We start from the raw sequence: 17,223 nt of genomic DNA, 5'->3' as shown, positions 1-17,223 counted from the left end.
GGAACTCATCTTCTGTTTCATTTTCACCCGGACAATATTAGCTGCAACACCAAACAAATTGTCAATTTTAACACGTGCGGGACTTATTCTGAATGTATGCGCGGTGTATAAACATTAAGATATTATCAATATAAATTAAAACGCATACACCGAGACAGGATGGTGGGGAAAATTAAACGGGCCCGGCAGAAGCTCCACCACGGCGCTGTAAAGCTGGAAAATGAGGCCGAAAACAAACCCATGCTGGGGGGGAATCTGGAGAAGATACAGATCAAGCCCATCCAGCTCATTAAAACAGATTCAAAAGAGACCAAACTCAACACCTCTGACAGCAGTATAAACAGTAATTCAAAGGTATAGATATTTGTTTGGATTGTTATTCGTTTGTCGTATGCTACTTTCACATGCCAGTGTCATTTCTCCTCAGATGACCTGCTCTTTAAGAGTTCATTCTTCATTCAGCTTCATGTGTTTTCCATGTAGGCGTTCAGTTTTCCCACTGGAGTTTTTGCTGGAACTAAAATCTCCCCTGAGTCTTTAGTTCAAACGCTGAAGGTTGATGAACCAAAGGTGACCATAAGCATACAGTCTGCAGGAGAACAGAAAGGTGAGGGTTTTTTCTCCTTTTTTATTCCTCAAAGATTTGTTTTTAAATATTTCAACATGATATAAAAAGTATTTCGTGTTGTTGCACATGCAAAAACAAATAGAAAATGATTATATTGTATTATAATACGTCATTAACATTTTTTTTTACATTTAAATCTGAATTTATTAATTTAATTATGCTAATGTTTATGATTTAAAACATGTAAATTATGATTTAATATTATTTTTTACTATTATAAAGTATTGTAGTTGCACTATATTTTTTACATTTAATTCTGAAAGTGGTATCATCTTGAAAAAAGTTATTATGCAAAATGAAGAAGAATGTTTATTATTTTATTTATCGGTCATAGTCATTTAGTATTTGTTTTACTATACTTTCACATTTTTGCACCAATTTGCTTTTAATTATGTAAGAATTTCAACGGAATGTTACATATTAAAAAAAATTATTATGTTGTAATATATTGTAGTATAATTAATATATTTATATTTACATTTAAATGAAGAATATGTTGACAAAGGTAAAGCTATGCAAAAAAGGCAAAATGTGGGAAAAATATTTATTCTATTTATAGGCCATAAACATGCAATATTTCTTTTACGTTTACTATTATAATGCTATTATAGTTAATCTTTTGCACAGATTTGCTTTTAATTATGCAAGTATTTCAACTGAATATTACAAGTATTTAATCTTAATACATACTCAAAAATGTAAAACGAAGAAAAGTTATAATGCATAATGAAAAGGATGTTTTTTTTCTATTTATTTGTCATAGTCAGGTAATATTCATTTTACTTTCTATTAATTCAGATTTTTTTTTTTGCACCAGTTTGTTTTTAAATATATATTTCAACTGAATATTACATTTCATGTTAATGCATACTCTTTTTATAGGCTGTAATCATTTAGTGTTCATTTTAATTTAACTATAATATCATAATTTAATATATTAAAAATATTACATTATATTAAAATATAATGTTATTATAAAAAAGATTATTAGTATTTAAATGCATAATCTTGTTGCCAAAAATGCGCACACGTTTGTGACCACAATATGGCAGTCTGTAGCATGTTTTTGAAGTCTTGTAAAATCTAAAGTCTGGTTTCGGAAATTATGTATATGAATCATCTGTAACGTGTTGGATGTTTGAAATCAATCAACAAAGATTTGATTTATGCTGTAAGGGTGGTGTAGCCTAGTGGTTAAGGAAGATCCAGGCTCTTCATTGAAAAGCTGTTGGTTCGAATGGTTCCAGGAACTAAGCATTTAACAAGTTGTAGAGTAATCAACATATGATGTGATTAGATGAATGTGAGCGTGTTTTTGACATGTATCAAGTGTCTCTCTATAAATGTCAGCTGTGTGTAAGTATTGAGGTTGGGTAAGGAGGGCTGTTCTATTCCTGGCTGTCTGCAGTATAAATAACTCATGCGTGAACATCACAGCGCTGCTGCATCAATGCACTGACTGATGTGACCGCTGACTCCATGGCTGCTCACGCGCACGAATCTGTGTTTCTCTTGAGGAGAACTGCATGATTGAGGACAACTAGTAAAGCTGGAAGACTGGCTGAACACGTATATGAGTTATGCCTCACCGTGGCCTTGGCTACACTGTAAAAAAAAAAAACTGTGACATTTACGGTAAAATACCGTAAATTGTCAGAACTTCACCATAAAAAATATGGTAGCAACATTTTAGGTTTTACAGACTTGACTTAAATTCACAATAAAATACCGTATTTCATTAACTGATGTAATGTTAATAAACCAAAATATTAAAGTACTAATATCTGTTTTGAACCATTGTAATGCACTGATAACCACCAAAAACTGGTGGTGATGAGAAAGTCTCATCATAAACAGCTTCTCTACGAGCTGAGGACAATACTTCTATATAGAAGGTGCACAGAGTCATTCACACGAACACTAAACCCCATCATGGTGACACACATGATACTGAAATAATCCAATAAACATTAATTTAACAACATTAGATGTAAGATTAAACCCTAATGTACACAACTGATAAGAAAAAAATAAGAAGAAACATGTTATTTCAACAAAAAAACAAACTGTGACGTGTAATGCAGGAAATTCTGGGAGTGTCAATTTACGGTTTTTCACTAAATTATACAATGACTTTTTCTTTTTCACTTCCAAAAACCGTATTTTTAACAGTATTTTACTGTTAAATGTAATTACATTTATTCACCGAATATATTATGGAAACTTACTGTTAACCAGTTTTTACTGTAGTATTTTGACAGTCTTTTACTGTTAAAATCACAATCATTTTTTACGGTGTACTGTTCTAGTCTTGATATTTCTGCAGAGTAAACGTACAGTGTACGTGTTACTGTACTTGGTATGCAGACTTTTTGTGCGTGGGTGTTTCTTGAATTCTGGTGGTTTTGGTACAGCAGACTTTTTTTAGAAACTCTCTTAAAACATATTTTCATGCTCTTAATACAATTTTATTTGTTCAGTATTAGTAAAAGCAAAAATGTTGTTGTCTTTCCCCCTTAAGAAGTCATTAACATTTCCTCCACATTCATAACTAGCATTTTATGTATCCTAAATACTTTTGATATATTTTTAAATAATTTATTTGAATAGATTATATAAGTATTTTTAATGTAATAAATATTGAAATGGTTTATTTGACTCTTTATTAAGATCATAGTATACAAATTCAGTTTTCTTAGTTTATCAGTTAATCAATATATTATTTTACTAATATCCACTACTTGTTTGAAAATTATTCATATATAATCAATCAGAAGATATTCCAATTAATTAAATAAAAAAACTAAAGCATTCATATATATATATATATATATATATATATATATATATATATATATATATATATATATATATATATATATATATATATATATATTATGTAGTATTTTAATAAATTTAATTGTTTTTTATTTGAAAAAAATATAAAATTGTTTTAATTTGAAAAAAATAATATACAAAATATAAATTTTTTAATGTTTCAATCAATATTCATATATAAATTAATCACACACACACATAATTGAAAAGAATAACATTTAAAATAATATACATTATACAATATACAATAATATAGCCTACATTAATTTAATTCTTATTAAATGTAATTGTTTAATATCCTTGATTTGTTTGAATAGGCTTCATATATATATATATATGTTTTATTTGTGTTTTTTGTACATTTAACAAATAAACAAATATGTTACTATATTTGTAATACCTTTAAAATTTGTAAAATTAAAATGTAAGTCTATTTTTAATTATATATTAGGATATATTATATGTCCTTGATTTTTTTTTTAACATACTTCATTTATAATCAGTCAGAAGATTTTTGATGTTTTATTGTTGTTGTATTTGTTTTTGCACATTATATTCACACACATATAGGACAGACAATTAAAAATAATGTTTTTATTTTAATGATTTTTTTGGATTATGCTTCAGTTCAAGGATCTAGTTAAATGTGCGCTTGAGCGAGGTTGACGTAGAGAATCGATGTGCCTGTGGCAGTGCTTTGACAGAACGAGATCTTTCGCCTCTTTAATTGGGGTATCAGTGTCTCGATGTGACCTCGGAAATTCACCTCCAGCTCAGCTCCCCAGCCGCCCTGCCACCTCTCCTCACAGCGCTGGCGGGACGGGGAAATGAGAAGTGCAAGTGCAGAGGGGCAGAAAAGGGCAGCCGGGGTGTTCTGTCCAATCCTAATTGGCGGTGTCGGTTTCAGCCTGCTCTCTGAACATGATGCTGTCTCTGGGATGGATGTGGTGGGAATGATGGATTTTTGTCCCTATCCCTGGTTTGCGGCAAACAGACGGATGCAAAGGGGGGTTTGGGTTTCCAGCGTCAGGAGTGGTGGAGGGAGATATGAGGGCCGGAGATCCCTATCAAGCAGATACAGCAGAAAAACACCACTGTTGTTATTTCTGTGGTGGCTGATGGTTGGATCGACTCGCTGATGGGGTTGTTTCTGATCTGAGAGCGGTTTAGTGATGACTTTGAATGGTTGAGAGTGTGGAAAACTGGTTGTGGATCAGGCAGGGTCTGGAAATTGGCAAACAAATGATGAATGGAAAGAATGTAAACTAAAGTTTGGATTTTTGCAGTTGTAAACTATGCTTTTCAGTTGCAGATTATGATCATCTTTGAATTGGTTTTATATTATAATTCAAGTGTAAAATTCTAATTAATCATATTTGAAGCAAAACTGTGATGCCCAAGACACCTAAGATGTTTCTACAGCATAGCAGGAGGTAAAAATAAATTTATTCAACCCTGTTACACAAGTAGTTTTAAGGGGAAAAAATATATCAAGCAAATATTTTTCTTTAACTTATGGGTAATAAAAGTTTATCAACAACTAAAAACCAACATCTGGTCCTAAACTAGCTAGTACCTACTGAATTATATCTTAAGTAAAGCTAAATTATCAACTCTCTTACTCATTGTTCTGTTGTTTATTCCCCAATTGTACTTATTGGTACATTTATATCTTTATTTTATTGATTTTTTAAAAAATTTGTATTATTATTATTATTATTATTTAATTTTCGTATATTCTTTTGTTGGTAGAAAATAACAGAATTACACAAATCAGGGTTTTTGGCTGAATTTAAATACCCCAAATTTTGGTTACAGGTTTGAATGAAAAAAAAGTTAAGAAAAAAATGATATGTATATGCATATTTTTAGTGTCATACTAAATGTTCAACACTGTTACCCTTACTTATATTACTTACATTAATAATAATAATAATAATAAAAAAAAAATAAATATATATATATACACACACACACACATATACACACACATATATATATATATATATATATAGAGAGAGAGAGAGAACATTTTGTATGTGTCTACTAAATGTATGCAAATAACTTTTTGCTGTATTTAAATATCATACATTTACTTATTTTAAATTGCTTGTGTAATTTTGGTAAATATATAATGTGGTAAATATTATATTTAGCTAAATAACACATAACATTGTTAGAAATGGTATATGACAATGTGTGTTTATATATGTCTTGTTCTGAGTATATTACCTTTTAATACAATATATTAAGAGTTTCAGGCTCCCCCCTTTTCACGTCATTGTCATTTTCCCAGTGGCATTGTGTAAAAGCAGATGATGTTTATGTTGTGTTTATCATATTATTGAAGGATGCTGAGGCCCAGGGCGTTTGTGTCTGGACTTCACATGCAGGCCTTTCTGTCAGAGATCGTCTTTCTGGAACAAGTGAAATAGTGGGGAAATGTGGGTCGTAGGACATGAGTGAAGTTTATTTCTCTTATCGAGTCTCCTCTCCAGACTCGTTTCCCGAGGACAGAGCTCATTGTGCAGTTTGTCCACGGCCATGTCATGCCCATATACAGACAAAAACACAAAGACGTCTGTGTTTGTCTATAACGCTGTTAAAACTGAGCGAAAACTTGTTTTGATGTGTACGACACGTAATCGTTCAGGACTAATTCGTAACTCTCATGTTATTCTCTTGAGACTCCTGCATCGGGTTCAGCTTTCCTTCACAGGAGGATGATGGTCATTTGAGATGCTGTTTCTCTTACAAACACACACACACACACACTCACAACAGGCCAGTCGCCTCAAAGTGATTGACACGTACAAAATAGCACACATAAATGCACAGAAATGTGTGCCGCGGATGTGGCTTCATTTTTACAATTGGATTACACTGATTCATTTTGCACGGCTGGGAAATGAGTGAAATCAATCTTTGGCATTGAAATGTGGAAAGCACATACAGATGTAGCATCTGAAATTATTGAAGTAGTTTGACGCCGAACATAATGTTTCCCATCGGACCCAAATAAATGAAACTTGCTCTCATCACTAAAGTGAACTTTGGACCAGTTCTCCTCTCTCCACACGACATGCTCCTCAGTCTAGCCTTTTGATTCTTTCTGCTGATGAGAGGTTTGGTCACTGCAGAGTGTGCTTTCAGTCCGACTTCTCTTAAACGTACCGAGACAGATCTTTACCCTGTTCAGCACTGAACTGGCGAGCAATTCCAGCTGCAGTGTTGAACCGATTCCCCATTGAGAGTCTCTGCATTATCCTGTCTTCTCATTCATTTGTCTTACATGGATGACCAGCCTTTTTGGGGGACTTGAATTAATTAATGTCACTGTAAAGCTGCAATATTCTAGAAATCACAGATTTAGAGCGACCAGCTTCTCTTGCGATGGCTGGGAGGGTCATCTCTTTGGCCTTCATCTGGACAACCTGCTGTCTGAGGGTTTCAGTCACCTTAGAGCGGCCCGCCATCTTGCAAAGTCAGTGAAAACTGGAAAGTTAGGCTGCCAGTTAAATAGGGTTTGTCATATAATTAAGGAAATTAGCACCAGGTGCCAGAGGTATCCGAAAGTGTTCTTTTTCAGATATCTCATTTAAGTTTTTTATACTGTGCTTCAGAATATATTTGAACTCATGAAATATGCTTTAAAAAAAACTGCCCTTCTGCTCCTTTTAGTATAACTTCAAATAGAACTAAGCAGTGACCTCGAAATATAGGAAACTGGGAGTTGATTTCTAATTTTGATCTCCACTGTGTAATTTACTATAAAATCAACACCATTTAGGACAATGGAAATTACAGGCGAGACACTGCAGGTGAATAGGGTAAAAAAAAATAAAAATAGTTATGGCCTGCCTTACCCAGCTGATTGATTATATTGATATTTGCAAATATTTTTTGTATTACACGTTTTCTAAAATGTTAGGTTTAAATATGCAAGTCATTATTTAATGAAATATGCGCTAATTTGCATACATTTCTAGTACAAATATCTAAACACTGGATTGTGTCAGTTTCAAAATTCTTGTTTTAATTTTTTGACATTAGAGTCAAAAGTTTTTACAGAGGGAATTCTGTCTCATTTTTGTCACTCCATAATTCAGAAAATGCTTAGAATGGACAGAAAACACTATTTTCACTATTTTTGGTGGGAATAAAATGTTGTATATAATCAAGCAAATTGTATATGAACAAATCCCTCTGTAAAAACCTTCAGAATATGGACAGGAATAAAAATGTAAAGTTTGGTGTGTGTAAGTGCTACTGAAGTGGAGATTTATGGCTCAGTATAGGAGAAAAAACTTATTTTGAGAAAACGGCCTTTAAAAATATGTATGTTAATTAAATGTATAAAGGTATAATTCATGAAAATAATGTAACGCTGCAAAAAAACAGAAAAAAAAAAAAAAAAAAAAAAAGGTTTTACAAATCCGGTCTGGTTTAAAATCGGCTTTATTTTCTTTATGCAAAATATAATTTCTGTTTTTCTTTTCTTTTCGCAATGAAATTTGACCTTGACGTATTTCTGTGAGATTCAACAATGTCCTCTAAGATAAAGAAGCTGATAAACAGCTTAATCCATGTGTATTCATAAAAAAAAGAAGTGTTCATGAAGAACATGAACTGTCATGATGAACATCCACAGCCAGGCAAGAGAGGTCACTGAGGCTGTCAAACCTTCCCATCTTTCAGTGACTGGATCTTTGCAGAGATGTGAAGGCATTTTTATCATGATCTGTCTTTCGGATGAGACGTTAAACAGAGGTCTTGACTCTCTGTGGTCATTAAAAATCCCATGGCACTTTCTCGTAAAGAGTAGGGGTGTAACCCCGGTGTCCTGGCCAAAACTGCCCCCCTGGCCTTTGTCAATCATGGCCTCCTAATAATCCCCAACCACTTGATTGGCTCTATGGCTCTCTCTCCTCTCTACCTGTAGCTGGTGTGTGGTGAGCGCACTGGTGCCGTTGTCCTGTGGCTGCCGTCGCATCATCCAAGTGGATGCTGCACACTGGTGGTGGTTGAGGAGAGACCCCCCTATATGATTGTAAAGCGCTTTGGGTGTACAACAATACACAATAAAGCGCTATATTAGTGCATCATTCATCAAATATCTCATGCAAACACTCTTTTCCTCTGAATGTTGCTCGGCAACCAGAAGCTTGTTGAGCTGAGTTTCTCTGGCGATAGAAATCGCAGAGGTCGACTCATTTTCATGCGTTTCTCTCTGGGTTTAATGCATTGGTGTTATTTTTGGACAAAACGGTCACTGTAGTTTAACCGTTTTTAGCATATGTTGCACAACGCAGATCATTTCAGAGTACCAAGCGAAATTGAGTTTGGGCAGTTTGTTGTTTTTGTGGAGATTTGCACAGTAATTCAATTTATTATTATTAATTAATAGTACTTACTACGAATTACACTAACAAGAGTATGTAAATCTTGACATTCTCGACTTTTTCAGTGACTTTTTCAATGGTAATTATTATTAATTTATACTAACAATTGGAATGTTATAATAAAATGAAATTTATTAATAACAGTAATTCTTATTATGGTCCCAATGTGCATTTTCTGAAAGGGAAGCACGTAAATCTTGTTTTTCTTAATTGTTGTTGTTGTTATTATTATTATTATTATTATTATTATTATTATTAATTATGTTAAGAGTTGCACTGTTATAACAAAAATTAAATGATTAATAACAAATTAGTCTTTTTATTAAGCATCCAATGTGCATTTTCTGTGACTTTTTTCAATGCATAGTATTTTATATGTTGTTTTTAATAGGTGTAATTATAAATTATTATTAATTTGACTAACAATTGGAATATTATAATATTTAATGATTAATTATAATTGTATCATTTTTATGAAGTGCACAGTAAGTCTTGACATTTTTATTTTTGCAATTCACAGAAATGTAATATTATCTTATTAATAGTAATTATTATTCATTATACTAACAATTGTTATAAAAAGTTATAATATAAGAAATTGTTATAAAAAGTCATAATACAATTTTATTATTTAAAAAAATTATTCTTTTTTTATTAAGCACCCAATTAGTGGGCTTTCTGAAAGTGAAGCATGCAAATCTTATAAAATTGTTATTTTTTTCAGTGCACAGTAATTTAAATAATTATTTTAATGAAAAGTAATTATTATTCATTATACTAACAATCAGAATATGTTATAATAATGTTAAATGATTAAAGGGGTCATATGATGCGATTTCAAGTTTTCCTTTCTCTTTGGAGTGTTACAAGCTGTTCGTGAATAGATAAGATCCCTGAAGTTGCAAAGACTAAAGTCTCAAAACCAGAGATGTTCTTTATCAAAGTTAAGACTCTGCCACGCTCCCCCCTAAAACGGCTCGTTCTAACACGCCCCCACATATCTACCTCACTATGTGGAAATATTTGCATAATGCCGCCCAAATGTTCACGCAAAGAAAGAAGGCGTGGTTTCAGTAACCGCAGTTAGTGTTGAAGCAGCATGTCAGGGAGACGCTGTTTGTTTCTAGACGAAAGCAAAAGCACTTTATTTGGCCTTCCAGAAGTAGATGCATTTAGGAATCTTTAAGATTACTTACAACAGAACAGCAATGCATTTTATGGACGACCGTTTCGTGAGCCTAGGAGAGGAGGTAATTCTGACTTTGCTATGACAATCTGGCGCTTCTGAATCAGCTACTGTTTTGTTATTAGTTTAAGTATTTGCTATTGACAGTTCAAATGCTGAGTTTTGCGCATCGTGTGTGTGTGTGTGTGTATGTGTGTGTGCGAGCGAGCGCGAGAGAGAGACACATCACAGTAGTCAGCTGTCTTAACCGTGGCTTGTGTACTGCAAAAACATATTCATCACTGTGTCTGTCACGAGACTCTGTTCCCCTCGGGCTCTGTCTTTACATTTATTTTGAAAGATGAAGCTCGCGATCATGGTAAGTGGCGTTACATTTCTCAGCCAATCACAATGCACTGGGTCAGCTGGCCATTCAGAGCAGACTGCGCTTGTCAAAGGAGGGGGCTTTGTAGAAAACGAAGCGTTTGAGAGAGGCGGGGCATAGAGGACCTACAATAATGTACAGTATTTGAAAAAGAATGTGTTTTTTGAACATTAAAGCATGTCAACATATTCTGTTACACCAAATACACAAAATAATGATCTTTAAAAAAGCATCCCCTTTAATAACAATTTAATATTTTCCTTTTTATGAACATTAAATGTGTAAATCTTGTGCATCACATGGGTTTATTCGTGGTTTGACCTCAGTGGTCTGTGAATGACCTCTGTCAGATGGAAATTATGCGGATACATATACATATGGGCACATATAGATTCCTCATCACACTCAATCTGATCCCCAGAGGTCAGTACAATCATTAAATACACACAATATGCTCACCCTGATAAGACGTCATTATCTGGGAACAGGAAGTTACATGCAGTTAAACAGACAATAGACATCCTACTGTAATCTACTCACAAGAGAGCTGTTGTTATTTTCCATTCCATTTGCAAGCCAACAGACATGACACATGCCACAATATTCACTTTAGATTAAAAATAGTGACTTTTTGTGTCAGAACATTGCTTTTGTTTTGTTTCCTCCCTAAATTATTTTCTGTTCTATATTCTGTTTCACATAATTTAAACATACAGGTGCATCTCAATAAATTAGAATGTCGTGGAAAAGTTCATTTATTTCAGTAATTCAACTCAAATTGTGAAACTCGTGTATTAAATAAATTCAATGCACACAGACTGAAGTAGTTTAAGTCGTTGGTTCTTTTAATTGTGATGATTTTGGCTCACATTTCACATTTTGACAGGTGCATGAAGTTCATGCTCTGCAGACAAAACAAAACCCAAATGAACCAAAACACCTGCATTTAAACCAAAACTAAAGCCCGCTTCAAAGAATAACTAGAAAGTCCAGTGCATTTCTTTTGCTTTTTCTATTTAAACCACTGTTATTAATTAAAATAAAGCTTAAATAAAATAATATATAAATATCAGATGAAAAACCTAAACTTTACTTTATAAGAAAATAAATGTTTAAACTAAAACTATTAAAAATAGGTTTTGTTAATTAAAATAAAGCTAAAGTAGAAATAAAATGTAAAAAAACATTTTAAGATTAGAAATGTTTAAAATGAAATATTAAAAATATGCCTTTACCATTTTATTCATTTTTATTTTGTGAAATTTCATTTTATTTCATTAAAAGTTTTTATGGCTTTATGTCCTTTTATTTTCTATTTCTGTATTGTCTTTTAATTTATTTTATTCCCTTTTATTATCATGCCTTTTATTTTTATTTATGCATTATTATTATTATTATTTTATTTTTTTATTTTATTTTTTTCTAAATTATTAAACCAAATTGCATTGCATTCTAAACGTTTTCTTTTTCCCCTTTTGAGAATTATGATCATTACTGTTTTGTTTTAAAAATCTTAAAAGGACAGTCATGCATGTTGTTGAACTGATCAGTAATGATCCATATAAAAATTTATTTTTTTCTGGCACAGGGGAAAAGAAACAACAGTCGAAGAAAGAAAAAATAAAGGAGCGCAGGGAAAGATGGCTTAACAGTGAGTATTTGTTCACCTTCTCTTCTTTCCTTTCCCGCAAAGAAAAACTCTAATATCATCAACTGTCCGGAGAACACAATTCCGAAACGCTCATGTGAGGCTATTTCTTTCATCGTGAACTGATCTGTGATTCTCTCATGGGCCGACGGGAATTTCAGAGATGGATATGGCAGGATCATTAACGCCACACCCCAATTCTGACGCCTGTAATCGCTCCGGCCGATCAATGCGGCGTGTAACACAAGCTCCGTCCAAGGTGATTATAATTAGGATCTAATGGGGCTTACGGCTCCAGCTGAAACCCAAGCCTCAGACTGCATGTCGCACTGTCAGGAAATTAAAAAGGAGGAGGGTTAAGATGTTGATGGATTCATAAAATGCATAAAACCTTCAAGGTCTTAACAAATGACACATATACAGATATGCGGTGGTAAAAAGATCATAACGGCAGTAGAAACCCCCCCAAAATGGCCACTTGTGAGAAAATGACATTTCTTTGTGTTTGCAAAAAGACGTAGTGCTTCTGTCAAAGAAGTGCTTCTGTGTCTGTTTTTTTCTTCCCTACATGTACTTTGTTGTTTTTGGACTGAAGCTGCTGGTGTGTCCTGCTTTCTGTCTCAGAGCTTTGGTTTGGTTTTAGATGGCCGGGTGACATCAGTCCGTTCCTGCAGGTTTCTGTCTTTGACCTGGACAGGAAGTCATACTGGATATTGGCCTACTAGAATGAACTGATCCTTTTAAACTGACTTTTTAATTTGTTTAATTATGTGTGTGACCTACTGTAACTTTACTGTGATAAGTGGCATTTTAGACATTGTTTAAAACACATTTATTCTTTGCCAAGATTAAATGGAGGTATGTATTTTTATGTATAGGGTTAGGTATATAGTTATGGGTTATGTATTTACTTATGTAATTATACACTTTTTTGTTTTTATTTGATGCTTTATGTATTTTTGCCATATGTTATACATTTTATTTTATAAATTAATATTTTTATGCTTTTGCACCTTTTTAATATATACCCTTTTGTTTTACACATTTTTATCTTATGTATTTATGCTTTTGTTTTGTTTTTTATTCATTTTAATGATTTTTTTATTTAAAAGACTTCTTATTTTTCCAAATTGTTTATACATTTTTTGTTTATATTTTATGCTTTTTAAATTCCATCATGGCATTGTATGCTATATATTTTATTATATGAATTATATATTAATTTGTGTTTTAGGTTTTATGCTTTTTATTTTATGCCATTTTGTAGCTTTTTGATGCCTTTTTATTTAATGACGTTTTATTTTATGCATTTTATTTTATTTGAATGTACTTTATTTTTATGCCTTTTTAATTTATACCTTTTTATTTATTTTAATGCATGCTTTATTTTTTTTTACACTTTTTTATTTTATTTTATACAACTAAAAAAAATGTATTTAATGCCTTTATGTATATATATATATATATATGTGTGTGTGTGTATGTATATATATATATATATATATGTGTGTGTGTGTGTGTGTATGTATATATATATATATATATATATTTTTTTTTTTTTATAATTATTATTATTATTTTTGTTTACATTTAATTTTTCAATTTTTATTGTATGCGTTATTAAATTCCTTGTTTGTTGTTTTGTTTTATACCTCTTATTTTGTGAATTCTCTTTTTTTTTTGCAATTTAATGCCTTTATTTTTTTTCAAAAAAAATTTTTTCATCATTTTATTTTCTTCCTTTTCATGCCTTTTGATGATAATGACAACTTCACAACTTGTGTTATCCACATCCGTGCAACAGTTCAGTTAGCATGCGTGAATTTGAATAAATATGTAAATGTTTGTCTACTGCTCGTTGCTACCAGAAAACTTCACTTTTTCATATGTAGTTTGTTTGTCTCTCTGTCATCTCCAGAAATCAGTGCGATCAAACTGGCGCGTGAGCAGCAGGTGGCGCAGGCGCGGAGGAAGGCCACGCCCGTGGTGGGCGACATGAGACCGCTGGCCGACGCACTTCCTGAACTCTCCCAGCTCCTCCCGCCTCTCACACAGTGGAAAAACAAAGCGTAAGCCCTCACTTTTCTCATTTCGACAAGCCAAGTACATTGGTTATGTATGCTGGGATATCCTCTGCGATAACTGATGCATATTTGTGTATTTTCTGGCATGAATTACTGTAGTGCCTTGAAACAACACATCGTACAAACGGATTTCATTCAGCACCCGTTTCTCTTTTTTGTATTAATTTTCTGCAATCCAGGGTTCATATTTTTCTCTTTCTGCCCTTGAGTTCTATACATTCACTTAATATTTAATATAATTAAACAATTTTTTTAATAAAATGGTAAAGCCAAAACATGACATCTCATTTTGTTTAACATATTAATTCTGTATCAGCTCAGGATTAATGCCTACTATCAGTATTAACATTTGCAATTTTTACATATTGAAAAGTCATGTATATTAATACCATTTTTAAAAGTGGTTTAAAAAAACAAACCACTGGAAAAGTTATGAAAACACATTGGTCAGGTGTGTGAAATCATGTAAATAAACAAGATATTTATATATGGAAAAGCCATCTATATAAACATGATTTAAAATATTTTTGGAAAAAAATTTAATCTGCTAGATTTTATTTAATTTTTTTGTGATTTGTTTTTTGTGCATTTTTGTCATTTTTATTAGTTTTTATTTATTTATTTTTATTATTAATTTTTATTTCAGTTTTAGTACATCAAGTTAAATGAAATGAAATAAATTAAATTAAATGAAAATTAGAAATGTTGTCTTGCCTATATATGTTGCCCAAAAATTTAAGGTTTTTTTATATTTTATTTTATTTCAGTTAAAGTTAATTTTCTTTCAAGCAATGAAAATGTTTTTATTTTAGTTAACTATAATAACCCTGGTGTTGAAATGTAAACCTTGAGCAGCGCACTAAGCATTTAATTATTTTATATTTTTGGCAATCCCCCGTAAACAGATTATAGTAAAAAAAAAAAAAAGTATATTTATATTGCACACACAGGCTCTAAATGTATTTCTTAAGAAATTAAGCATGCCACGTGTCGACAGCAGTCACGCTGTTTTTGTAGATTAATTGAATTTGGCTGTGCACCTGAAAATATGAAAGCCAAAATCTTTCCCACAACTGTTTAATTGCTTTGATCAAAAACACATTAGTCCGTTTGTTTTCTCCGTTTGTGTTTGTGGTGTTTTTTCTGTTAGTCATTTGATGTATGTTGTGAAGTCTTGTGTGAGTAATAAATAACACTTGTGTGAGGAAAGCCTGCGTCTGGAGAACTTCAAAGAGCATCTTCAAACATGCCTCTAAATCTCTGTATATAAAACACTTGAGAGATGTTTTTTTTTTTTTTAAGTCAATGATGATAAATATATATCGCTCTGTATGTAGCACAATTGTTTGTTCTTGTTTCTCACCACAGTTCGGTTAAGAAGAAACCAGAACCCACAAATTTCAGCCAGATGAACCCAGCCCAGAAACGAAAACTACTGTAAGATAATGGCTTCCCTTTCATTTCCACACTTTGCTAATGTTAATTTCACATCAGTATTTTATTTCATCAATCATTCAGCACCAGAGTTTTTATAAAAACCTGGTGGTTAATGGGAAAATCTCCCAAAAAAACCTGAATCACAAAAATCTCACCAAGAATATAAAGCCTATTTTTAGGGATATTATGACTTTTTTTTATTTATTTTTTTTACTTTTTTTATGCTTAATTATTGTCTTGACAATTAAGCATAATTTAAGAAGTTCCTCAAAAAATAAATAAATAACTATTTTAATTCGTAATGTGAGCGAATTAATACCTGTTTTTTATAACATCATATACATGCATAAGATGCAGCAATTCTTCAATTGTAAAGCATTAAAATAAAATTTGACAAAAGGATGACATTGACTGCAAATGTGGCTTTTTATTTAAATAATATATTTATTTTAAATGAAATTATTATTAATAATATAATAAAATAATAAATATTATTTATAATTATTAATATTTTTTAAGGCTTTGTTGTTATACATAATTGTATTTTAATTGTATAAAATGTATTGAATATTATTAATTATTTATTTAATTTATATTCAATTCAATTCAATTATTTAAATAAATAACCAAACCTATAATTGCCATGTAAGTCATTTTACTGAAATGTCAAAGTAAAAATCTTCTACGTCTTACAAACATCCCTAATTTTCTTTATACTAATAAAATATATAATAAATATAAAATATATTTAGGTAAAATGTAAATATTTACTTTCAAAGGTAAATTTAGCAGATCTGTTTGTTCACCATTGTAAGCTTTTTTGGTTTTGTGACATAACATTTTTATTGTGCACAGATATTTTAAGGAAGTCAAATGTCAAACGAATCGTTATTTTTGTCTGGTTCCAGCGAGACGGAAGCATCTCACTTCAGCGAAGCCATGAAAAATCCCATCTTCAAGACCAACCCTTTAGCTGCGATTGGTGAACACCTGCGAAAACGACTCAAACAGGAAGACGAACAGAGTTAATCGCCACTCTGCAGCGCCGCCCTGTTGGTAGACGTAAAGAACTGTATTTTATTATATGCTGGAACCTCAAAACAAGCAAATACAGTCAAACTGGTTTTATACTTCATAATAGTACATGAAAACAAAGAGGAGTCCCGAGATTTGCATAACTTGCTATATCTGACACCGCATTAACACTATGACGGAAACGGTTTATCGCAGTTTCTCTGTGTTATTTCGTAAATGAGATTGTGCAAAACGAATTGCTTTAATGATCATGTTACCAGATATTTAATGTGTTTTTGCTCTTGGTAAGATAAAAATAAATCCAGTGGAAAATGACTATGCATATGTTTTTTTATTTATTACCAGCACATGCTAAGAAAAGCTTGTCTTATAACGATAAAATGGAAAAAAAATCCTCACTATAAAATGACTCTACCTGCTGCATTCGTTCATTGAGTATCACAGACAAAAGCCTCTACTTAAAACGCGAGCTGATATATCAGACGTTTAGCATGTGCCTCTGTATTTCCATGGTAACTCGTTGCAAAAAGAAGGAAAGGGCGGCATAGCAGCAACACTTTTCAGAGATAAAGGTGAAATGGGAACCTGAACCCTGTCATCA

At 32.0% G+C, this 17,223-nt stretch overlaps 1 protein-coding gene across 2 annotated transcripts; it reads left to right on the top strand.

Moving 5' to 3' along the window:
- Nucleotides 1-2: 2 nt before the first annotated feature.
- On the top strand, nucleotides 3-16,924 carry LOC107600962 (protein FAM207A-like). Of its 2 annotated transcripts, none has more exons than XM_016292964.1 (6): nucleotides 3-354; nucleotides 484-607; nucleotides 12,007-12,069; nucleotides 13,985-14,135; nucleotides 15,519-15,587; nucleotides 16,496-16,924. In XM_016292964.1, exons 1-6 carry the CDS (start codon nucleotides 160-162, stop codon nucleotides 16,614-16,616), a joined length of 723 nt encoding a protein of 240 aa, XP_016148450.1. In that variant the 5' UTR covers nucleotides 3-159; the 3' UTR covers nucleotides 16,617-16,924. The 2 variants fall into 2 exon arrangements, with proteins under 2 accessions (XP_016148450.1, XP_016148449.1); XM_016292963.1 differs by having other exon boundaries at nucleotides 12,001-12,069.
- The last annotated feature ends 299 nt before the right edge of the window (nucleotides 16,925-17,223 follow it).

Source organism: Sinocyclocheilus grahami, unplaced genomic scaffold (genome assembly GCF_001515645.1).
Source record: "Sinocyclocheilus grahami isolate Dianchi unplaced genomic scaffold, SAMN03320097.WGS_v1.1 scaffold295.1, whole genome shotgun sequence".
In the NCBI taxonomy this organism is placed as follows: domain Eukaryota; kingdom Metazoa; phylum Chordata; class Actinopteri; order Cypriniformes; family Cyprinidae; genus Sinocyclocheilus; species Sinocyclocheilus grahami.
Note: the sequence above shows the minus strand (reverse complement) of the source record. Positions and strands in the feature narration are given on the sequence as shown.